This window comes from Dermacentor albipictus, chromosome 5, assembly GCF_038994185.2.
Source record: "Dermacentor albipictus isolate Rhodes 1998 colony chromosome 5, USDA_Dalb.pri_finalv2, whole genome shotgun sequence".
Classification (NCBI taxonomy): Eukaryota; Metazoa; Arthropoda; class Arachnida; order Ixodida; family Ixodidae; genus Dermacentor; species Dermacentor albipictus.
Genome location: NC_091825.1, coordinates 29,445,887 through 29,471,226, shown reverse-complemented (window position 1 = coordinate 29,471,226; position 25,340 = coordinate 29,445,887). Strand labels below are relative to the sequence as shown.

General features: G+C 45.5%; 1 protein-coding gene across 4 annotated transcripts in view; it reads left to right on the top strand.

Moving 5' to 3' along the window:
• Positions 1-25,340, top strand: part of LOC135913831 (kinesin-like protein KIFC1) — a 122,017-nt gene that overhangs the window by 53,203 nt on the left and 43,474 nt on the right. For all 4 annotated transcript variants that reach the window (XM_065446521.1, XM_065446523.1, XM_065446522.1 and 1 more), the window contains 4 exons: positions 10,388-10,555; positions 12,328-12,447; positions 16,054-16,329; positions 21,661-21,831. In XM_065446521.1, the coding sequence (XP_065302593.1) occupies positions 10,388-10,555; positions 12,328-12,447; positions 16,054-16,329; positions 21,661-21,831 (735 nt within the window). The remainder of the gene's footprint in view (positions 1-10,387; positions 10,556-12,327; positions 12,448-16,053; positions 16,330-21,660; positions 21,832-25,340) is intronic.

The following is a 25,340-nucleotide window of genomic DNA, read 5'->3' as shown; positions in this document are numbered from 1 at the left end:
GTCCCGTAGAAGCCTACATGCACCGACCAAGATCATTGGTCAGGATTGAATTAGCCAAACAGTAAAATTCGCTGCAGTCAAATAATAAGTCCACTGTAAAACATGTTGGTTTTTCATTATTTTGTGTGGAGAGAAAGATCAGACCCTGCTTACCTTGGGAAAAATATTGCAACTGTCAAAATGGCATAAATAATTTACTGTACTTGTCTTCATTAACCAGTTTTGGCATCAATGTCTACTTGGTACATGTGTCACGATGTCACGATTCATTGCTTGCTTTGTTCCCATTAAAGCTGTGGCTGCCACACAGCCAAAGAAATCGGCGCATTGCTGCAAATTTTTTACCTGCAATGGCATCATATTTAGCCTGTTACATGTCAGCAAATTCCTCTGTCATGTTGTTGCGGTAATTTTCACATTTCTAGCCTTTCAAGACCAAATTGATTATCAGATTGGAACATATAAGTGTTTCCCAGCCTTCACACATGCTAGTGTGCTCCTTTTTTTTTTCCTTTTGGGCCAGAAGTGTGTGTGGTTAAGTTTCTAAAACTTAGAAAAGTGCATCAAGGCCTCTTTATTAGGTCATCCAGTTTGGTGACATTGCAACTTGCTGTAACTTTTGAACATAGGTGAAAGCCAGTGTGTGCAGACAAGCTGTTGCAGAGCGTGACACTGCTAAAATCCTTGTGGGCAAAAAAAAAAAAAAAATTGCTGGCCTTCATTTTCTTGGAACACAAGATTAACATTTGGCCAGATTTTTGTTAGGAGAATCAACAACTTTTGGTGTTTCCAATTCACTCCAAGCATAACTGAAGACGTCTTCTTTTAGTCAGTCTGCGTATTGCAACATGAACAAACCATGACATCTACTTAGAGCAGGAGTGGGACTCTTGTGCCAATTACGACATTTTTATACAAATGCAAATTCTTGCGCCAAATGCAGAAAATTGACCGAAATTACACCACACTGTCAAAACGGCTTCGGCATGTGTGCTCCGGCCGTGGCCGCCGCGAACAGTGAGCAGATTCGTTCTTCGAAAAAAAAGTGCAGTCAGCCACAATCCGCACATACACGACGGCGCCTCCTGCACAGTTTCTCATAATTTTCGTGCTTATAACACTTCTCGGCGCACGCGCGGCCACTCCCGGCTGATGTCGCTGCTGTTGGAATGGATAGGAGAGGTATTCTGTAAGAGTCCACCGAGTGGACATGTCCATTTTGTATGCTGTTGAAGTTCTTATTGGCTGGGCTGTGCGTCCGCTGCAGCAAGGCACCACGGCGAATCCACACTTCAGCAGCAGACGAAATGGATATGTCCACTAGGTGGACTCTTACAGAATACCTCCCCAGGGTGGCTGTATTTAGAGTGTACTAGAATACGGTTCAGCGGGCTAAGTGGTGCAGTGCTCCCTAGCTGAGGCGCAAAACAACGAAAAGTGGGCTGATGGTGCTGTGAGCGAACTAGATTTTAGCGAGGCGGAGACTGGCAGTGGGTTCAGCGGGTGGGCATCTGTGTCCCCAGGCCGATAAAATGCAAAACTAGTCCAGTCTGTTTTAATGCCCATATGGGTGCAGTCTGAGCCATTTTGACCTATCGTGAAGGGCTAATGGCATTATTTAAAAACTTTTTGTGCGCAAACAGACGGGGACAAAGAAGAGGAGCAATACTAGGACGAGCGCTTGTCTTTGCGTTTCTCCTCCTCTTCTTTGTCCCCGTCTGTTTGCGCACAAAAAGTTTTTAAATAATGAATCTGTTCTAACTAGGCCGACTCGCAGTTAGGCAAATGGTAGATTTGGAATAAAAATAGATTAGAATGATTTGATGTTATACCGGAAAGTTAAGCATTAGGTACTTTGCAATCGCCCTGGTTTATTACGTAAAGATGGCTTTATAAAAAACTATTGTCTCATGAAAGGTGAAGGATCGATTGCGATTGCAAATTAGTAGACTACTACACCAAGTAAGGATAGTAGTTTTATCAGTCATATTAACTTGTAATCATTTGCTTGCTAAATTGACAAGCACTGTCACGTGTCCACAAGAAAACGTGAATGCATCTCACTCGATCACCATGCACACTTGCTGTGAAAACACGGAAATGAGAGAGCACGGTAGCAGCAGCAAACGAATTTACTTTCGTGCTGGCTCTCGCTTAAATGTGAATTAAGCAGCGAAAACAGCAAACACTAAGCTATCAGTACTCGGTGCTTGCATCGTGTCCCCATCACAGATTGCTATCAAGATAGGGCCCATGAAGCCGTGCAGCCGCATCATATGCAGTAGTTACCGGAGTAGCAGCTGCCTGTGCGCGACGAGATTGAGCCACCATCGGCGGCTAACCCTGGCATGCTCTCAGTCGCATATACAGCGTAGGGCGCACGGCAATGATATTATCGCCCTTGAACTTTATACGTAACATCATGGCAATGCCACCGCCGGCTTAAGTGCGCCTCGAGTGTCCACATAATTGCTATCGCAATAATAAACTACAGTAGTTCATAACTCTGGCCTCTTGTTGCGATCTGTTGGTGATGCACATTTACAAGCACTTCACCCCGTGCTGTCAACCAGATTAAAAAAAATTTATTTATAAAAAATTTCTTTGGCTAGACTTTGAACTTTCACTCACTGTTGCAGAATGCATGTTTTTGTGCTTGCTATCACTAATTAAAAATCTACAGGCACTATTACCGCAATTTTCATGAAGTAGACAGTTACAGTACAGTGCTCGTGTTGGTTTATTCTGTCTCTTCATGGTTTCGAAGTGCGCTGCCATATTCCATTTATTCACCAAAATTCAGTCTGGCCTGCTCCAAATTGCTTCAAAATGAAATTTTAGGTGCTCCAATTTGCTCCAAAATGCAATTTTCCTCCAAAATGACTTTAGGCAGTCTCACCTATGTTAGTGGTATCCAGTTTTAACAGCAAAGCAAACTGGAAGGTTCTGAAAGTAAAGTGATATTCAAGACTGACAGTGCAACTTCCGGTGCCTGCAGTTGCTTCCAGCATGAGCACTGCTCAAAATCAAGGCCTTTGAGATTGCTTTCCAGTATCCTGGGAGCCATTGCTGGTGGTGCAATGTAGTCGACACCTACTATCTACACGTGAAGGAAGGAAATACTAGGGTGAGCATCACGTAACAACCTTGAACTCACAATCAAGTGATGGAAAGTGGTGTTTTCTAGATGGTTTGTGCGACTCTGAACAAGTGGAACAGCAAACAGATGAATTGGCAATCACGTAGAAGTTGTAACTTTTGAATTCATTTTCTTAGTCATGCTCATGCCACTGTAATCATTTCGTCATCCCAATGCTCTCGTGCTGTTGTCACGCGATCGTTGTCATTCTGGCATTGTCAGCCTTTGTCAGGATACCGTTGTCTTAGTGCCATCATGCCATAATTTCAGCAACTTCATTCCAAGATAATCATTCCGTGGTCATCCTTCATGGTCATCATACTGTGGTCGTCACTGCATCATCTTCATACAGTCACTTTGTCTTCATGCCATGTTCTTTTTGCTGGCCGTCTTCATGCCATCGTCGTTTTGACGTCTCCATAGTCTTGATCACGGCATCATGGGATCATGATCATTCTATCACTGTTAATCCATTGTTTAAGACTGCATCCAGCTGATTTGGTGTTTGTTTTGGCACAGCTTGCGTGATGTGTTGTTTATGAACAGAAAAATTGCAGTATATTCATCTGGTAACTTTTGTTGTGGATAAATATAAAGGTTACAGGAGATTACATGTTGTTCAGAATTGTGCATATTGTTACATTGTAGTGACATTGAAGAACACAGTAGCTAAACTGTGAATCGTGAAACTAACTTTTTATTGGGCAAACTTTTGCCCCTGAAAGCGACACTCGAAGCATGATATTGGTGAGCACAGTTGCCGATCCATGAAATATGAGCCGCTGGTCAAACGCGTAGGACACATGACTTGTCAAACGTTCCAGCATAATTGCCGGTGCCCACGTGCCTTCCAAAAAGTACTACACAATTCTTGTCGCGCGTACAGTTAGATTACACAAGGTTTGGTGACAATGTGGTGATGGCAGCTTAGTCAAGCTACAGTATCTGCAGCTTTTTCGCCGTCTCCCCCTTTTCACAGATGTTTTTGTTTCGTGGAAATAAAACATTGACTGAATAGACAATGGATAGCACCATCGATAACATTCGCCATATTTCTGAGTCTTACAGGTGTGTCCAGTGCTGAGTGATGTTTAACATTTAACAAAAGCGGTGACAAGAGAAGGATGAACGAGTACATGTGTCAATATAGCATTCAATCAACCACTTTACTAAAGCTTTTGCTTCGCATAGATTCCAACGTGCAGGTTGGAAAAGCATAATTTTGGTTATTTATTTACTATATACGGTAGAACTCCTCTGATATGCTTTTCAAGAAACTACAGAAAAAAATGTAACAGCCAGGAAAACATAACAGTGAAGAAGGCTGCAAATCGCCACAGGAACACTAGTGAAAACTCGCTGTCAGCACAATTATTAGGTTCCTCGGCATACATACTGTCGCCAAGGGCAGTGTGTGTGCGCATGTGCGACTAATGGACACTTGCTATGTTCTGCGACAGCAGCCCCTTCCAATATAGATGTGCTTCACCACAATATTTTATTTGCTTCACTGCATAACCCAGCTTTATTGTGGGGAAGCCGACTAAAGCGAACCGGTGATTATGCAATGGCAGCAAGACCCTTGCTGGCCCCAAAATAAATGTAGCCCTGCGCTGAGTTGATTTGGCCCAGTGTGCGTGGTTCCAGATAGATTTTAACTGATGCCCAATTGTTTGGGTGCTTCATCACCTTCTCAGTGCATGTTATCTCCTGTTATGCTTGTTTAGCATGTTGTCTGGCAACTTTGGCTGCTCATTGGAACGTATCTTGAGTCATCCATGACTTCCTGTTCCAGGAGTACATTGCGGAAATACTGTTGCAGTTGGGTATGCACCTCGGCAATCAGAACTTCCTTATCATAAGAGACTGCAGCTTTGTGCTACCATCCATATTCGCAGCCAGCAGACCTGTTATACAAACCTTGCTTTGCTTGTTGCGGGTGGTGCGAAGAGTGTTGCGCAAAAGCCTGCCACTGGTCACCGGAGTGCATATGGTCAAATGGTGCTTCTTGCGCGATAAATATTGTGCCTGTGGCCTAGTGTAGCAGTTGGAAACACCTACTGCACCAGTGCTATGTTCAAATGTGTTGCAGGAAAGCCTACTGCCTATTCTGAGAGCATGCAGTTTGGGGCCACGGAGTTCAATTTATCCATTTTAGATCCGGCAACATTTGATACAGAGAGTTGAAAATGCATGTAATTTTTTATCTAATATGGGAAAAGTTCTGTAGAAGCAACAAAAATATATCCGTATTCGATATATCGAGCTTCTACTGTATTTATTTGTTGATACGGTTGCCTCAATAGTGGTTTTATGGTCAGTTGAAGATATACAGTGAATACAAATAAAAAACATTCATCTGAGGAGGCGATTCTCACCACGTTAACAAATGCCAATCACAAACTGATAGTCATGAAAGCCACACAAATGCGCAGAATATTGCATTCTAGTCAAAAGTGGGATCGCAGATTGCAGGTAAGTCACATATGCAACTGAGTAAGACGAAATTGTTGACACATAATGGCATTCATTTTCCCCCTTGGCAAGAATGTTCACGCAATACAGAAATGTTTATAAACACATTGGGGTTGAACTAAGTGCCGCAAGGGGCTGCTGTCTATGCAGTCTCTGGTGCTCCAGTGTAGTCAAAACCATTTATAACACCCACCGTGGTTGCTCAGTGGCTATGGTGTTAGGCTGCTGAACGCGAGGTCACGGGATCGAATCCCGGCCATGGCTGTATCGTAATCTGTATCTAATCTGCTCAGCATGCAGCGCGCTCTGTGTTCATGGCACGATACGCCCCCATGTGATAAGGGCGTTACCCGCCTGTTCACAACGTGTATAAAACCAGTGCTGAATAAACGCTGGGGCTCACTTTTGCCCAGCAAGTGACACACGACGTGTCGTCGTCTGCTCCACTCGATGCAATGGCAGCCGCATTTCAATGGAGGCGAAATGGGAAAACACCCATGTATTTAGATTTAGGTGCACGTTAAAGATCCCGGGGTGGTCGAAATTTCCAGAGTCCATCACTACGGCGTCTCATAATCAGAAAATGATTTTGTCACGTAAAACCCCACAATTAAAAAAAAAACATTTATAATGAACTCTGTTGTTTCGCATTAAGTGGTCATTATGTCAGTAGTTCGTTGTATATGGACTCTTCCTTAAAAATGCTAAAAGATTGATGGCTCTGAAGCTGGCGTCGGCAGTAATGATTCAGCAGCACTAACTGCTAATTTCCGTTAGAAATGTGTCTAAAGGTGGATACACACGCGAGGGCAAAATCCCGCCTGCTCCGCGGACAAAATAGTGACGTCATCACTTGAATCCGGCGCAGCCGCGTTAGGTCGCATTCCCACAGCCGGAGCGCCGTTTGCGGAATCCGCGTGCTTACTCTCCACGCCAACGCCACGCACGCTGCCAAATTGCTGGGTACGAGTGCACATTCCAAGATAGACAGCTATCGGAGGCGGCGTTGGCGGCGTTTGTCCGCGTTGGCTGTTCTACTCGAAGTGAGTGAAGACGACTAGGTGTAGGCTGTAAAAAGAAAACGATTATGCTGGAAGAAACCACGGATGTCGAAGAATACGCTTTGTGGTTAGAGCTTGCTTTGTGAAGATCCGCTCGAGTGTGATCCGGACGAATACAAGCGCCTACTGAGCGTCAGCAGCAAGCAGTTTTTCGAACTTCTGGCCCGCGTTCAACATACAATCGAGCGGCAAGAAACCATCGTGAGACCATCTGTGCCAGCGAAGACACGGCTTCAAATCACTCTTCGCTTTCTCGCCGCAGGTAAGCACTAGCGTTTGCTTCAATTTGAAGTATGAGGTGTCACTTTTCATGAGGCGCGCTGACTTTTAAAGCGAAGGCATCCCCCAGCTTTCTAGACTGTGACTGCTGTCGCTCTCTTGGGAAGTGCGCACTTTACGTCGCGTGTAATGTGCGGGTGCACTTATTTCCGTTAGCCCGTGGACGCAGGAATGGAACGAAAAAAAAAAAACTAAACACTCTTTAGCGTCCTACATCTCTGTGCAGTGTGTACAATGACAGACACATCTTCGTTGTGACATGACTGCCCTTACCTCTCGCAATGAACAGTTCGTGTATTTCGGCGTAGATATAGCGAATGCTACGGCGCATCAACATTATAGTACTAAATTGTTTTGACCGGCACGGCGCATGAACATCGTATAAACATGTTGCATAAGAATGTTTGAAATATGGTGAAATAAAGACAACTGTGTGTATGGAATTTAGTTTCATAGCATGAAAATAGCCGCTTTATAAGAGATTCACTTTACACAGATTCCAGTGTGAATATCAGGTGTGCATATTTTATTCGAATGCGGAGTTCTGTCTTTCTTTGTTAATTTTTAGTGTAACCAGCAATTTCTTGCTTTTCTTTTTTTAATAGAAGAAACGCACTACTCCTTAAGCTGACAGTTCAGGGAGGACACTCAACTGTCAACCAGCTCATAAAAGAGACATGTGTGGCAATCTACCTGGAGCTGAAAGACGAATTCTTGAAGACCCCCAAGACTGACGGAGAGTGGTCTAGAGCCATGTAAGACATCAAAGAAAAGTGGCAGTTCCCCAATTGTATTGGTGCGATAGATGGAAAGCATCTGTGCATCAAGCCAAAGATTCAGGCTCTTTGTATTTCAACTACAATAAAACCTTCAGCATAGTGCTATTTGCGCTTGTTGATGCGAACTATAGGTTTCGCTATTTGGACATTGGCGGTCCTGGTTCACAAGGTGATGGCGGCATTTGGCAGTCAACACCTCTACGAAAAGCAATTGATGAAATAAAATGCAGGACTGCCCAAAACCATAAAAGTGGAAAGTTCGCCGGATCTTCAAATGCCCTCGGTTATTGTAGGAGATGATGCTATTCCTCTGGGTGAAAATTCCTGAAGGTGAGGCGTTTGTTCGTGAAAACCGTTTTTAAAAACTCTGCAGAGGTTCAATCAGATGAAGAAAACATAATGGTACAAATCTAGAAGAGCATTCCCAAAAATGAAGTAAATGTTCTGGCTGTATGGTTCATATTGAACTGCTGCTGACCACAAAAGAAAAAAAGAGAGGCAGGGCTGAGCGCAGAAATGACAGAGCACCCTGCCCTCTCTCTTTCTTAATTTTTTGGTTACGCAGCACCTCATTATCCCAGAATGAAGTTATAGCTAATAATACACACCGACAGAGTAAGGCGCTGATTCTGCATGCCTCTGAGCCATTTCGAGAGCGATCTCTTGCCATAGCCTGTTACGCAGCTGCGCGCTTGCATAATCTGCGAGCTCTATATTCAATAGCGCTGCGAATCCATCAAAAAGAGCAATAAAAGTACCGGTTGCTTCGTCACTTAGCATTTTCTTGTCCACCTCACTCATGTTGAGGTCACGCAGGCTGCGCGGTCTAAATAGAAATGCGCGCGCAACCACGACTCGCCCTTCCCGCTGCACCACAACAAAAGCACATGCGGTCACTCCTGCACACTCCTGCACAACAAAAACACACGTGGCATCAAGCCACGCGTGCATCAAGCCGACAACACGCCATCGTAGACACGCCAACCCGTCCAATGTTGGCAGATTTGACGCTGACTACGTTAAATTGAGGCCAGACGACCGCCAAACGGACGGATGGAAATACCGGCGAGCATTTTCAATCCGGACCGCGAGCGCAGGAGGCCGGACAAGGCGAGGGCGGCAAGTTTTGATGACGCGCGCGTCACGTGATGCGCCATCCGCTGCGAAAATTCCTTCTCCGTCCTGTCGTGTGAATGCACCTTAAAGAACAAGATGTGGCATCATGGTAGCTCTTCTAAAAGGGCGCCCAGTTACAATCTCCCATCATTGCGACACTGCGAGCACAGGTGCCATTTTTTATTTGAGAGCTTGTGATATATTCTACTAGCAAAAGGACATGGTTGTATTCTGAACACGAAAGCAAAGTATTCTAGTTTGCTAGAAGCGTAAACTACAGAAACCACTTCGGCATGCTGCCATTCTGCGAAGGTTTCGACATTACAGCTTCGTGTCAGTTGCACAAGAGCCGTGAAATTATGTTATCTACGTCGCTTCGGGCAAAGAAAGTGCAATGTGCGGAAGGTCAAGTGCTACCACAAACCGTTAGCAATTAGCAACATGTAAACGAAGTGCTGCCGGAACGTGATCTCCTGATAATGCCGTAGTAACTGTCGATCCTTGCCAGTGCATGCCCCACGCCATGCTATTCTTGCTGTATGCCTCCTCCCTGGAAACTCGCCTTGAAAGCGCGGGACCTTCGGGGCTTTTGAAATCTGCCAGTGGTCTCTTGCTGATCTCGAATGCCGTATCATCATTGCCATTGGACTGGAACAAGGCACGCGTTGCTCTGTGCATGGTTCGGTGGCACTTCCATCCTTTGGTACTTTGCGTGCATCCTCCTTTTACCGTGACAGGGTTTGAAGCATTTGTTGTAACAATACGGCAATTTAATGAATATACATTATATATGGAAGCAATTTAAGTAAAATCGTAAGTGCATTGAAACGTGGTTGTTATAACCGGTAAATTATCTGGGATGGTTATAAGTGGATTCAGCTGGATTTTGAAGCAGCTATTGATGGGCCATAACACAGTCTTTCAACTAGTTGTAACAGTTTGTCGTAACTGACAGTTGAATGGAGTGGGGAACAAACAAAGAAACTGGGCTCTTGCTTGCTTTTATTTCAAAATTTCTATTTGAAATTGCTGCCTTTAAGCTTCTCCCACCGAAAGCGACAGCCATTTTCGTGTGGCTTGTGTGACATCAAGTGCAGGGCCACTGCTTTGTCGTTTGCTTCAAAAAATTTGGAAATCGTGGTGTAGCAAGGACATTGCCATTACATTGGGCATGCAATTTCTCCGCTGGTGCAATACAAACGGCACAAACCAGAGAGCACTTTCAGAAACTATCTCTGGGTTATTGCCGTGATGCACATATGAAAACAGAACTGTGTTTATACTGCACACATTTGACCACACAAAATGCACTTCAATCTGTCAGTGTTGCCAAACTGCTGTACGGTTCAATTGAGATATAAAAAAATGCTAATTTTGGAAAACGCCAACTGTATCACCAGCTAGCTGTAGGATGCATGCCATTTAACATGCGATGATGAAGCTAGACAACTGTTTCATGGCCCCTCTAAACACAACAAAAGACTTCCGCAATGTGCTACCTTTGGGTGTCTGAAAGCACAGCTGTGTTTGTTTGGCAGGCACAGCTGGAGTCCCTCGAGTCCCAGCGATCAACGCTGGAAGCCGAGAGGGCACGGCTGGAGTCGTCCGTTCATGAGCTCCGTGCCAGAGTGGCAGAGCAGGAGGAGCAGATCAACGCCGCGGAGCTGGACCGCCGCAAGTTACACAACACCCTGCAGGAGCTCAAGGTGCGTCCTGTAACAGGGGCCATATTGACAACCACTTTTATCTTGTGACTTTTGCCCTCTAAACTTTGAAAATGCTGCCAAATGCTAGAGTGCTCTCAATAAATTACGGCTTTGGTCAAGTACTTCCAGTCAAGCACTTTTTTAATGTAATAAGAAAATGCTCCTGATTTGTCATAGTGGCTTCAGTGAACTTGTGAGCCAAATATTACTGCACTGCATGCAGCAGGGACTTTACAATCTCGTGTCAAACGCAGCAAAAATTCACTTGCTTACAGTTCCACAATGCCATTATTCCGCATCGTCTAAAGCAGCTGGACCCACCAATGCTATTGGCTGATTTCGTGATAGCGAAAGCATTCTCACTAGTACATAATTGCTAACTTTTAGGTAAATGAAAAATACTTATCTCTGCCACCTCAAAAAAAAAAGAAAAGGGAAAATCATTTCATTTTTGCACTGCACATAGCTGTGCCTGCTTTGTGAGGCCTTTGAGATGGCAGCAGGATGCTGCGACACTAATCTTTTGGCCGGGGCTCGCCCTCTCGGTTTTTCTGCTGTCTAGCTTCCAGCGCGCTAGTGGAGACGAAACGAGAAATGGGGTGTCGATGCAGTAACTCCACTCATGGTTCAAGGATTCAAAAAATATTTGCACCATGAGATTCGCTAGACGAAGTCCTTTAACAGTGAGATCATTCTATCAGCAGTCAGATAAGTGTTTCAAGGCCCCTTTAATTTGACCCTGACGACACTGACAAAATTGATCAAGTTATCTGGTGGGTCAAATTAAAGAAGATATAGAAAAAATACCAAAAAAGCTGATTCATTTGGCAAAATTTGACACGCCTCTGAATCAGACGTACGCATGCTTTCTGTGTCCAAAGCAGAAAGAATGTAGTAATGACATTAAAGCTCCTAAACAAAGTAAAAATGTAACTACACCCGATTTTCTGGCGAGCGAAATAGGCAAGTCTAATATGTTGCACAATAACGGCTGCTTTCCTAAAGTCGGCTTTGCCGCAAGGTTTATGGTCGGCTTTGCCGTGATACACTTTTGTTATGCTGTATAGCATAGAAATGTTGCAAAGGTGGTTTTGATTTTCTATTTCACCGCGCAAGAAATTTTTAGCCCAATTGAAAAAGGGAAAGGCAAGCATTAGAAGCGGTTAATTACTACAGTCAGAGATTACGGGCTGCAGTTATTGCCTGGAAATCTTCCTAGGGCAGGCCGGAAGTAGGTGTTTTTGATAGATTTGACATGTGTTCAGTGCATTCACTGCCTCCAAGCTTCATTAAGACAAGCGTTGCCACTAAAGGGGTCGCTATTGGAGTCACCATAGGGTACAGGCACATGCACGCCAACTGGGGAAGTTCGAATTATCTGGGGAAGGCCATCTTTAGGATCTAGTTTTGTCCCTAACATTCAGTTATTTAATAAAAGTAATTGTATAACTTTTTAATTGTTCTACTTGTCAAGATGTCAATTAAGCAGTTGAAGAAAATCTTAGATCAAAAGGAGGTATTTCTAGGAAGGCACACACCATGTTTATTTCTTCGAGCAAATACAGGCTCAGTAGCAATTATTTTTGTTAGAATCAAACCTAGTGGGCTAGAATTTGGTTTAAAATTCGATTAAAAAAATACTTGTTACACCATAACTGCACTGTAAAGGGGGCTTGAACTTCTTCAATCAATGAGATTTCCATTTTGCTTTGAGACTCTTTCTAGCTCTTTTGTGGATAATAAAAAAAATGCCTCTTCGTCATCTGTGGTAGGGCAACATCAGAGTCTTCTGCCGCCTTCGTCCGCTGCTGCCGTCGGAGGCTGCTCCGCAGCAGCCATTTTTGTTGCTGCCAGATGACCGGACTGTCGAGGTGATGCGGACAGACCCGGAGGTGAGTGGGAACCGTCGCTGCCTGACAGTGTTACCTTGTGACATTGATGAAGGGTAGCGCAATCATTAGTGCTAGCAGTTGGGTTGCAGTCAAGAGTGGCCATTATCCTGGTCGTATTTGGTAAACCCAGCTATCTGTAGCAAGTTTACGAAATGTTGCATTGATAAGGCAGCCAGGTACACATAGCACTTCCTGTGCTGAAAGGCTGGATCATTTGTGCTCAAGTTTTTATGGAAGATGGGCTTTTATAATGCATTTTATTGATACATTTGAGGGAGTGTTCGCTTCAAAATAACTTCGGTTTGGCCTAGTTGGTGTTTACTGCATATCACATTGACCGCAAATAAAGATGCCGTCCGTGTCATTTTTGCGTTCTATTCTGCTGTCCCAGTCTTTATTTGCGGTCAATATGATATGGAGTGTTTCCTGCTTTTTCCCATAATAAAATGGAACCATTGAAAGTATGTGGTGTCTAAATTGATGCTTCTTGAAAACTGCCTGCTTTTAATTGAAGCCACAATATGGTGATACCATTCACCATTGTTATGGCAGAACGTGTGAGCACTGCATGTAGTTGTGCCACAGCGCGTGCTCCAGATTTATTCTAGAGTAGACTTCTGTTAGTTTGACTCTGGCTAATTCTATTTTTCGGATAATTCAAACCTGGGCAGAGTTTCCTGGCTGGTGCCCGTGCATATGAGCCCACACTTTCATTACTTTAATCCTAAAATTGGCCTGCCCCGGATATTCGAACTTCACCACTTGGCATGCATGCACCTGACCTCTAGAGTGGTGCCAATGAGACCCCTTTAGGTGGGAGTGTCTACCTTTGCGGAGCTTCGGGGATGATGAATGCGTGCTCAACACATTCATTGTCATCTCCTGTCAAAAATGCCCATTTTCAATCTACTCTATTAATGTTTTCAAGTATTAACTGTAGCTCACAATGTCTTATTACATTATTTGTGCAATTTTAATGTGCAATATTTTTTTTTTCTTTCTTTACCTGAAAATTTGGCGAAATTGCCTGTGCAGTGCAATCGGGCACTATCCTAAAGCTAGCATAAAACTCACTTTTCTTCAATTTCGGTTTTTCTTCTGGTTCATTGAAAGCAGTTCAGTTCTTGTTCAACTCCGGAGTGACAAATAATGGTTCAAAGAACTGATTCAACTTTATTTGCCTAAATGGAGAATAGTTAATGCAAACGAAAGAATATGCAGATCCAATGCCAGTGCTGTAATATATTTGAAGCGACACTTTATTGGAGGAGGGAGAGAATACATGATGGAAATGCAGTCTTCCAGCTTGCTACCCTGCTCAGAGGGAAACAGAAGAGGATAAAGTAAGGAACTGAGCAGTAATTATGAGGACAGGCAGTAGGATTCGATTATATACACGTTTGTGTATGAAGAACACATTCAGAGTCTTAAGTGTAGGCCTTCTTAAACATTCAGAGAGCCTTGATGTTTCGCTTTAGGGGAGATGTGGCTTCCAAAACCAATTTTGTTAATTTTTGTGTGAACTGGATGATATTTAACAGTATTGCTCAGTTTATTTTCTGCTGATTGCAAATATCTAATTAGATTTTGTATATCTGCATTAGAACTTCTGGGGAGCAGACGCGCCCATCTTCCCCCGTGCCGTCGCGTCGAGAGCCAGCATTGACGGGGGAGAGGCACACTGTGCCCTCTCCCGATTCTCTCTCGCGACGCGCGCATGCGCCCTTCCTCCCCGACTCGCCGGCAGGTAGCTGACGGGCGAGGAGGACATTCCCCTCGCCCAGGTAAAATGTACAAAACAGCGCGACCGGGGGAGACCCTCTCTCTCTGAGGCCGGACCCCTAACCTGCCGGACTGGGGTACGAGCCGCAACCCGTAAGTGACTACGTTGCCTGACTATCCCCGGCAACGAGGCCATCCTATTTATTACTATTACAGAGAGGGCGTCCCTCTGCCAGTGTTCTTTATTGACGGTAGCAATGAACGTTCTTACAGTTGACGCCACTGGTTGCCTTATTCGTTCGAACCCGACGTAGCCGCGATTCCTGCGCTACGGATTGGGGAGTAACACAAAGCGACTGTGTGGGGCTAGATCTGGAGCTCGCCTTCAGCCCTAGCCGCACGCAGAGTGGAACCCCCACATTTGGTTCGCACGGCCGCAAATGGTCGCACAGCCGCGCATCCTTCAGAAATGACGCGATAGCGTCGGTTCCTCCTTGCCTACGCCATTTTGAACTGGCACAAAATACGCACAAAAAAGGCAGCTTCCAAACAAGCTCAATATGCCGCCCGCCGGCCACCGCGTTCACAAATGATGACGGCGTGAATTTCGAACATTTTTGGCGAATTTTGCTAATTCCGCAGCCACCCTGGCCTGTATAAGTGTTTTTCTTTTACTATTATTTTCCGATTAAATTTAGGTTGTGAAACATTGTCGCATTGTGTAAGCTAGGACTTGCATAATGCCAAAGCTCGGATAAAAATCTCTGAGTGCTCAGCATAAAAGGAAAATTGGACATTGTTTGTGCGATCAAACGCGGCACGAAAATGTGGGCGCTGCCACACAAGGATCTGCTATTGACCATGGTGTGTGGCATTCGGATTGTGAAGAAGTTGCTCGGCAGTGCTGCTGCGACTGCAAACAGATTTCGGCTACGAGGTTCAAATTTTCGCCATCATTGCCTCTGTGGTTGCCAAAGAGTCGCTTAACGACACTGATGAGTACAGCATGGAACGCGACAGCAAGGGCGATTCAGGCCCAGCAGTGGCAGAAGCTACGCGTTACTTCATCCTCATGAATGCAATCACCCGCCGTGGTTGCTCAGTGGCTATGGTGTTGGGCTGCTGAGCACGAGGTTGCGGGATCGAATCCCGGCCACGGCGGCCGCATTTCGATGGGGGCGAAATGCGAAAACACCCATGTGCTTAGATTTGGATGCACGTTAAAGAACCCCAGGTGGTCAAAATTTCCGGAGTCCTCCACTACGGCATGCCTCATAATCAGAAAGTGGTTTTGGCACGTAAAACCCCAAATATTATTATTATGAATGCAATCGTCGCGAATAGAACACCCTGCAATTAAAAAAAAAAAATGCCCAGGACTTCTGCGGCACATCGCACCCATGCACAGAGAATATGCAGCGCCAACGAGAAATCTGCCATGTCGGTGCCAAGAAGAGGGGGCAGGCTGAAAAGCTGGCTTAGAGATTCAGTAAGTTGGAGGCCCCTGTCATCGCTGCTAGGCCGCTGGAGCATCAAACGAAAATAACACTTGTCGCACGAAATGAATAAATACCGCATGTTTTTGTGCTTTCATCGCAGTCTCTACGAGTTCTGTTTTTGACAGGTAAGTGGGCGGTCTTGTGCTATTTCGGTTAAGCAGCACTACCATTTACTACATATTTTTTCTGAGCTCCAGCCAACTACGGTTTGAGGTTTAGCTGTATTTGTACACCCCCCGTAGAAACCTTACACCTACTCCGAACACAAGAGTAGGTGCTGCAAAAAAGTAGATTTTGCCTGCTCTAGTTCCTGCTCCAAAATGCCAGAGGGCATTTGCACCACTGTCTTAAGCTCTGGCGTTTGTTGCTTCTGTCTCGTGCGCAGACGCAGCGGCAGACGGCTCTGACGTTTAGCTTTGATCGAGTCTTCCCCGGTGTGGCCAGCCAGGGCGAGGTGTTCGCCGAGGTGTCGCAGCTGGTGCAGAGTGCCCTGGATGGCTACCATGTGTGCATATTCGCATACGGCCAGACGGGGGCCGGGAAGACACACACCATGGAGGGTCCCGCGGGCGAGCTTGCGCTCGAGGACGAACGGCGAGGCCTGATTCCTCGTGCCCTTCACCAGGTCTTCGAGGAGACGTTGAAGCAGCCACACTGGACGGTCAGTGGCATGCGTTCGTCTCGCAAATTCATGGTGCAACGAGTGGGTGCTTCTAGGCTGAAGCTGGCCTGGAAATGAAAACATCCCTCTTGGGATGCAATAACAGTCTTCTATTGCAGTCGTACTCAATGCAGTAGAGTGGCTTACAGTCGCTGTTCAACTCCCACCCATGGCGGCCACATTTCAATGGGAGCCTAATACGAAGAATGTTTGTGTTAGGTTTAAATTGCATGTTAAAGGAACAATAAGAATCTTGAGCTTTAGTAGTAAATTATGCTTCTAATAAAAGCCACTCTTACTGCGAGTATGGAAGGCAAGCCAGAAAATACCCTAAAATGAAGACGGGCATCGATGCTGCCATTGAAGGAACGCTAAATAGAAAGTATATTTGAGCCATTGGGAGTGAACTCCACCACTGGAAAAACTGGCGCCACCATCAGCGTGACGTGGCATGAGGGATCACGGGGACACAGCGGCCGCGTCGTCTGCTTCGGAAGCATCGAAGCGAGCTGAAAACGAAAGTTTAAAGTCCTACCTGCGCTGCGGTTTTGATTAAGTGGTGAGGCTTTCCTGCCTTGGGTGTCTGCTTGACAGCATTTGAAATCGCCATAATAAGTAGTGGCTGCCTTTGGAGGCGTGCAGCAGGGTAGGCTACTGCTTGGTGCCGCAGTGCCGGACGTACGCAACGGAGCCCGGTGTCAGCCTTATTCACACGTAGCCGCAGGACAAGAACCTCTGCGAAGCATGGCTCGCGAAACTTAGAACTGGCAGGCAGCCATCGGCTACAACTCGGGTATGCAGCAAGCACAGATGCGAGGAATATTTCTGCTACGGCGCCGGGACTGCGCGATGTTCGGTGAGTAGCAGAAAACGTGCACTCAGATGTTTGCCCGCGCTCCCTGCCCGGCTAATGTCACGGCGGTTTGGTCTGTGAACTTGTTGATGCTAGGTACTGGCAAGTTCACTGAAATGGAAAGAGAGTGGTAAGAAGCACATTAACCCCTTCACCGTTTTTTTATATCAACGAATTTCTCCACAAAACTGCTTATTTTTTTTATTCCTGATTTCGATTATTATTGCAATAAAAAGCATGTATTCGATCTTAAAAAAATATTTAAAGCAAACACGAAGTCAAAGTAGCATATTCAAGTTTATTGTTTCTCAGAAAAAAGAAAAGGAACTTTCTGCTGGTAATGAACAATAAAAATTAAAGAATGACCACAGCCACCGATTTCTTAACTCTTTCACTGAGTTGTGGTGACAAAAAGTTGATTGCTTCACCGAGGAAGCATTGGGACGGTGTGGTAAATCTCAAAACAAGGGATCACGCATAGCGGTTTGTTGCAGCTCTTGCACCAAAATCGTGTTTCCTTCCTAATTTTCCGGCCTTTGTCTCCTTGCTTTTTGCAGCAAATGAAGCATTTCCTGGTTGGAGTTGCCTTGTTTTCGGTTGGAGGGATGTAAGCTGGAAAGTGCCTCTCTTGAAGTCGTATGGGATGGGTTTGGATGAGTCGTATGGGTTTGTAGAGCATAAGGCTTTCATCAATGGATATGTCTCGCTCCGGTACGTAGGCTGAGCGATAGTTCTTCAACAACCGAACCAGAAACGGCCATATCTTGTGCAGCTTCGGCTGCGGGTGACTGCTAAGGTCGCTGATACTGGAATTATCAGCAAAGTGCAGCATCCGCATCAGGAGCTGAAACCGGTTGCCACTCATCACCTCTCCGAAAATAGGTGTGAATAAGAGCTTGTTCCTGGACCAATACCAATCCTGTCGTGGCTTCTGCACAATTCCTTGCAACAGCAAGAGACCAAGAAACACCCACATCTCCTCCTCAGTCACCGGCACCCATTTTTTGACGCGGCTATGCTCACACGGACCGCAGCCCTTCACCTTCTCAGCAGCATTGCGGTTAGTTTCTTCGACCACCATTGAAATGAGTTCATCATCGAGGAAACGCTGAATATATTCAAGCAAGTCACCAGGCGAGCTTATAGTGAACGTCTTACCGGGAACTGCCAGAAAAGGAAACCGAGGAGGTCGTGTAGGAATGTTCGTGACGTCGATCTTCATCCACTGACGCGCGCTCGCAAAGTTCGCTTCCGAGCAATCATCTTCTTCATCAGAAGAGCTGCTGAGTACAACATCATCACTGTCATCCTCGCTCCCTGAAACAATGTACACATCAGTGTCTGAATCACCATCGTCTGACGAAGATGACGACGAAGAAAAGCGCCGTTTCCGAGAAGACGGGCCAGCAATACACGTGTCGCCTCCACTGGATGCCATTTTAAAACCAAGGTTGCCCTACGAAAAAAAAAGTTTACGCGGTTGAAGAAAAAGAAATTAAGCGGTCAGTGCTGCCATCTGTCGAGTAAAAATGCAAGCTACGCCACAAACGTGCGCCGCTCGTCCGAAACGCTGGAGGGAAGAACGTATTCAGCGCGGACGAGCTACACTCGTCCAAAACGGTTTGGGGACGGCCTGGCAAGGACGAGCACAGCTCGTCCAAAACGGTTAAGGGGTTAAATAAAGGCATGGCATATGGTCACGTTTGTGTTATGAATTAATGCACTAGATTACGAAAAAGAATCAGCAGTAAATCGCACGCTGAGAAGACCGATAAACATACAGTGCGATGCAAATTAGAAATAATATTGAAATGTCCAAGAATTTAGAAGAAAAAAAAGATTGAATTGTTGCGACGGCACGTCACAGTCGCCATAGGCGTTCAAATTTCGTCAAAACGAAATTATCTTTGAACAGCTCTGATAACTTCCACGCAACAGTGGTTGCTTGTGAATTGTCAAATGCTCATATGCTGCGGCCTAAGGCTCACAGCATGGTGCAAAAAAAACTCGGTGAAAGCGAAACATTGTGCGCGGACATGCATGCAGACGTGCAGTCGGTTGCTGCGAAGCCGTACAATTGCTGCATGCATTGAGGCTTTGTTCTGTTATGCGCCATTTGGCTAAACAGACCGCCCACCATAAGAACATATTTCACATAGTTTGCACTTGGCAATTGCCGACCTTTCACGCAAGAAGCCGGTTCGGGAGACTTCATCGCGGTGACCGCGCGCAGTGGCTTTCGCTGTACTTATTCGGCAAAGAGATGATCCATGTCTGTAAACGATTCTATGCTTTGTTTGCCCAAGATTATTTCGACAGTAAAAATTTCCTCATTTTGAGAGTACTTACAGAAATGTCCAGGAGGGCTGCTGCGTGGTGTTTTTATTAAGTGCCGTAAGCCAGACCTATGAGGAGCGCACTGCGTGATCCCTCATACTACCCAAGAGAGGCGCTTCCTACAGATTTCGACTCTGTAAGTCCTTGCCCCCAATACGAGTAAATTGCATTCGCTGACTGTTTATTCAGGCTTACGGGGACTGCGGAAATGTCCGAACAAACAGGTGTCTGAAATAGCAGATTAAGAAAAAAAAGTCCTTTATTTCCACGCACTTATTCGGGCTCGGCAGTAGGCTTGAAGGAATCATGAATGCGCCGTTGCACGCTGTTCCATTTACACGCAATCAGATAAGCCTGATCTCGGAGAGGTTCGTACGGTCACTATAGGCAGCTGAAAGCACAGTCGGTGCTTGTACACGCTCCGCATGCGACGGCAGCGTAGCACATCGCGTGTCATCTTCCGACTCGGAGTCATCGTCCGGCGGCGCAGCAGAAACCTGACGAATGATCTCGCTGTTGTCGAGTTCTGCACGTGTCAGTACAGCAGTGTCAGCACCTGTGAAACTGTCAAAAGAGATGGTGTCCGGAATTGCAATGCAACCACTGCGCAGGTCTCGGCAGAACAATTTCGGCGTCGGTAGGGAGCACATTGGAAGGCGACAAATCCTAGGCCTCCCGGCACCCGCTTGCCAGCATTCTCCAGCGCAGTCTGCGCGGTTTCTCTTCTAGAAACCAGTATGGCCCTGCATAACTAGCCATAATGTAGTTTTCAGTGTACGCTTTTCGTAAAGTCATTGTTTCCTTTTATTGTTCCTTTAACAAGCATACATGATAAAGACCCGCCGCAGTGCCATAGTTGCTTTTGCGTTGCGGTACTATGCCCAAGGGTGTGGAATCAAATCCTACTGCGATGGGGGCAAAATGCAAAAACACCCATGTACCGAGCATTGGGTGCACGTTAAAGAACCTGAGGTGGTCAAAATTAATCAGAAGTACCCCTCTACGGTGGGCCTCATAATGATATCCTGGTTCTAGCACATGAAGCACCAGAATTTAATTTATTTAAGTGCCTGATCGAGATGTGCCGTATTTACTTGCATAATGATCGAACCCCTTAATTTTGTTGTCAAGATTAAATTTTTTTCCTTTCCCGTGTAATGATCGCACCCCCAACTTGCCACAGCGATATGTCGTGTGCCAAGTCTTGCTAATGATGATTGCGCTTACCATCTGTCGAATGCTGTTGAATACTATGCGAACGACTCTCCAAGATATACCAAGTGGCCTGCACGCACAAAACATTCTTAAGCAGATGCCCCATTTCATTCCTTTCATCACTTTCCGCACTGCCATGAAAAAGAAGCTACAACCAAACTTGCCTTGGCTTTATTATTTGTAGTCTTTATGATGGTTGTGGTCAACAACAATAAAACAAGCGCTTTTCGATTCTTCTCGTCTGCACTCATGGGCACGTAACAAATTGCGAACAGCAACGTTAGTAACCACGTTTACACTGATACATTAGAAGTGTACCCTATTCATACGCCGACGCTTGTAACACAGCTAAGATATTCGCCCTCCCATCGTGGAAGCTTGCCGTATTAAGGTAGCAGTGGAGACAAATCTCTCAGTTTCCGCAGCACACCCGCCATGCGTTTTTATGTCACTGGCAGCTAAGCACGCCCATCTCTGTTTCCGTCCCCTCAAAGTGGTCATGATTGCGTTATTGCCGCAAACTTGCCAATAGTGACAATATTATTCATTACTGATACGGAAGAAACTGTTTCAATGTGCGTAATGTACTCATGAGAAGAAAAAAAAATCGCGTTCGGGTTGCTGCCCCAGCCGCTATTTTTGTTTTGGTGTCCCACACTGTTACAGCAGCAGCCGCCTATTTGTTGACCTGTTGTCATCCCACAGCAAATGTGGGATGAAAAAAAAAGTTCTTTTCACAGGAAATTTAACCCGCATAATGATCGCACCCTTGAATTTGCGTCAATTTTTTTTACAGAAGAGCGCGATCATTATGCGAGTAAATACGATACTGTGAAGCCTCAGTGGTTCAGGCTGTGTTGTATTTGAGTGCCAAATCTAGATTCACGCTACCAAAGCTCTGCTCCCTTCGCGTCCATACCTTGCAGTACACAATGGTGGCCAGCTTCATTGAAGTGTACAATGAGACCCTGCGGGACCTGTTGGTGCCTCCATCCCAGCTGCAGGCATCTACACCGCTGCAGCTCAAGATGGTACGCAAGGATGGCCCCGTCGCTGTTGCTAACCTCACCGAGGTCGCCGTCACATCAGCTGAGCAGGTTTGCATAATTTATTAATCTGCTTGCAGTACAGCTGAACTCACAAAAAAAGAATGCCGTCACTTGTAAGCAAATTGTAAATCTGGCGCATTTACTTTTACCAGAAAATGGAGATTAGTTGTCAGCAGAGATAGACTTGTTAACGTTTGACACATACCGTAGTATAGTATTGCTTAATGAACGCACCTTCTTTTTTTGCAAACCTGAAGCAAAGTTAAGGGTTGCATGCAGGGTAAATTTTATGGAAACTTCTTTGAAACATCAAAAATGAGATGTTATTGATTCGATATACAGTGAAACCTCGTTAAACCGTAGTTGGCAGGTGTCCGGAAAAATAAGTACAAAACAGTAGTACTGTTCAACCAAAATTGCATGAGATCACCCACTTACCTGTCGAAAACGGAACTCGGAGAGAGTGCGATGAAAGGGAAAAAACATGCAGTATTTATTCACTTCGCGCGACAAAAGTGCTATTTTCGTTTGATGCCGCGGCAGGCTAGCACGACGACGACAGCGGCCTCAAACTTACTGAAGCTGCGTGCCAGCTTTTCAGCCAGCTCCTTCTTCTCCACAAACACTTGCATGGCAGATTCCTCTTCGGCATTACGTATTCTCCGTGCACGTACTCAGTAGTGCTGCAGAAGTCCCGGGGGTGCCTTTTTCATTGCTGGGTGCCGGAGTTTGGAATACTTTTCATTTGGAATAGAGTTACGTTATCGCACCCCTGTTCTCGTCGCAACGATTGCATTCATGAGGCTGATGTAACACGCAGCTTATGCCACTGTCGGGCCTGAATCGCCCATGCTGTCACTTTCTGTGTCGTCCTCATCACTGTCGCTAGTCGACACTTCAGCAACAACACAGGCAACGATGGCGAAAAGTCGAACCTCGTAGCCGACATGTCATCGCGGTCGCAGCAGCGCTCCCAAGCAACTTCTTCGCATTCCAAATGCCACTCACCGTAGTCAACAGCAGATCCCTGTTGTGTGCCAGCGCCGACTTCTTCGTGTCACGTTCGATAGCACGGACGATGTCTAATTTTTCTTCTATGCTGAGCACCCGGCGTCTTTTTTATCCGAGCTTCGGAACGACGCGAGTCCTCGCTTTCACGACACCATAACACTCTCTGGCACGGCGTTGAAATGATGTTGATGTTTATGTGGCTTCACACGCAAACGCACAGGGCGCTTGGAGGCCGTTGTTCCAATCTCTGAGGCTTGTTGTCCTGCCGGTCTGCCCGATGGAGATGGCGCACCGCCGTGTTTGTGCGACGAAAAGTTGAAACGCTACGTTTTAACTGATGCGTACACAATAAGCTGGTACAGTTTATGCGGATACCAAACACATTATGTTCAATGGCCGCTGAGTCGGGGATTTGACTTTATTACGTTTAAAGTGAAACTACTGTTCAAGCGTGTACGGTTTAACAAGGTTTTACTGTACATTTGAAAACTTAATGTATTTACTTGATTCTAACACTCCCTCAATTGTAACGTGCACCTGTTTTCCGTGACCAAGAAAATAAAAGATAACCCGCCCTCGATTGAAACTCGCACCTGTTTTGCAATGACCTAAAAAAAGAAAAGTCCTTTACAGTACCGCGCACCTCATTATTTCATATAGAAATGCCACTTTCTCTCGTTTGGAAGTGCACTAAAGTTGCGATAAATAAAAGAGTCGCAGTTTCGCCCTAAAAGTAAAGCATCGATTGCGATAGCAAATTAGCAGACAGCTATTCAAAAAGTACGGATAGTAGTTTTATCAGCCGTCTAAACTTTTAAAGATTTGCTTACTAAATAAATTAACAAGCATGGTGTCGCGTGCACACAAGCAAACATGGACATAAGCAAACAGGTGATGTAAGAAGGCAAGGAAAACCTACTGCTAGACAGGACAGCAGTTGTGGACAAACTGGATAAATTTAAGTTCAACGTACAGTACAGTACATTTCTATTTCTGAAAAAATAATGGCCATGAAAATTTGTCACGTAAGCAACTGATGTAGAGCATGCGGACGCAAACTCTCATTGAAGCACTAGCATCTAGACGGCACTACAGAGGCAGTCGCACGTCAAATCAATGCCTCTGTGCCTACCGCAGTAGCTTTGTGGCTGTACTACTGCCTGAGGTCACATTTTGACAGGGTCGAAATACAGGAACACTTGTGTACTTAGATTTAGGTGCGCGTTAAAAAACCTCGGGGAGTCAAAATTGTTCTGTCGTCTGCCAATACAACATGCCTCATAATGTGATGGAGGTTTCGGCACGTTGTGGAGATCTGGTACCTCGCAGGAGTACCAACCACCGCGAGTTCGAGCTTAGCGAGCGGACCGCGCCAGCCATCGCCTCTGATAGTCAAGTGTATCGCTGCATGCGTTCTCAGGCCACAAAAGGGGGGCACCGAGAACTAAGCATGCAAGAAAACACAGTAAAGTTGAAACCCGTGATAATGAAATCCTGTGACTTTGCAATTCTGGCGACAGCGAAATATTTTCGTATCCTCGGCGAACGCCTGTAGGATCTAATGCATTTCGTACCTCTCGACAGCGAAATGTCGCTGCACTACAATCCTGCATCAACGAAATTTGCTGGTACATAACCCCTCATATTACCTACTCGCACAAGGCTAGCAATCCCCAAGATGTGCTCAAATGCAATTGCTTTGCACTAAAATTTCGTGAAATACCCCCACATCACAATTGCGTGGGTACTGCCATTTTTGTTTACAAAAGCAACCAAGCGGCAGAAGCGACCGCACCAGAAACACGTCATAGCCACCATCTTGTTTGTTGATCGCCCATTTGAAGCAGCAGCATGTTGCTACCGACATGTGACAACGGTTTTTGCTCACCTAGTGCAATGCATAATGTGCGCCTCTGTGAGAAAAATGCAGCAAGAACAAGGAAACCCACATCCCACAGACAAAGAATTTGGAGTGGAGTTCTCTTGCGAGTGATGTCATGGCCAGGACGCCGCTTGCTCCGGCTGGCTCGGCTGCTGTGCGTGCTCGTTCCCTTAATGTATGCTTGGGGTATAAGTGGCTCGAGCCGTACTTGTTGTACGATATGTCGACTTCTTTATGCTGCCATGCCTGAACCACAGAATTCCTTCTTCAAAAGCGCACGAGTCGAGAAAATTTGTGGTTTGGATATTGCAAGCTATGCAAGGTTGAAGAGGTCTACTGGCTTTGCAATGCATATATGCGCTGTATCTGTGCTTAAATTTTGCGTAAAAATAATGTCTACAAATTGAACATGCGAAGTTGTGTATGATGCTCCACTAAACAGTTAACATTGCCTTAGTACTTAGCTGTGAGAGACATTGCACTTCATGCGGAAGAAAAATCTTGGTATTTGGTGTCAACATGTTATCCGTGTTGAAGAGACAATGTCCAGCGAAACTGTCATCATGATTCATATTACTTTGGTGAGTTGTTCTATTCAAATATGACCACTTTGTTATTGCATAAAAGGAACAGTTAGGCGCTCATTTCGCATGAAAAGTTAGCT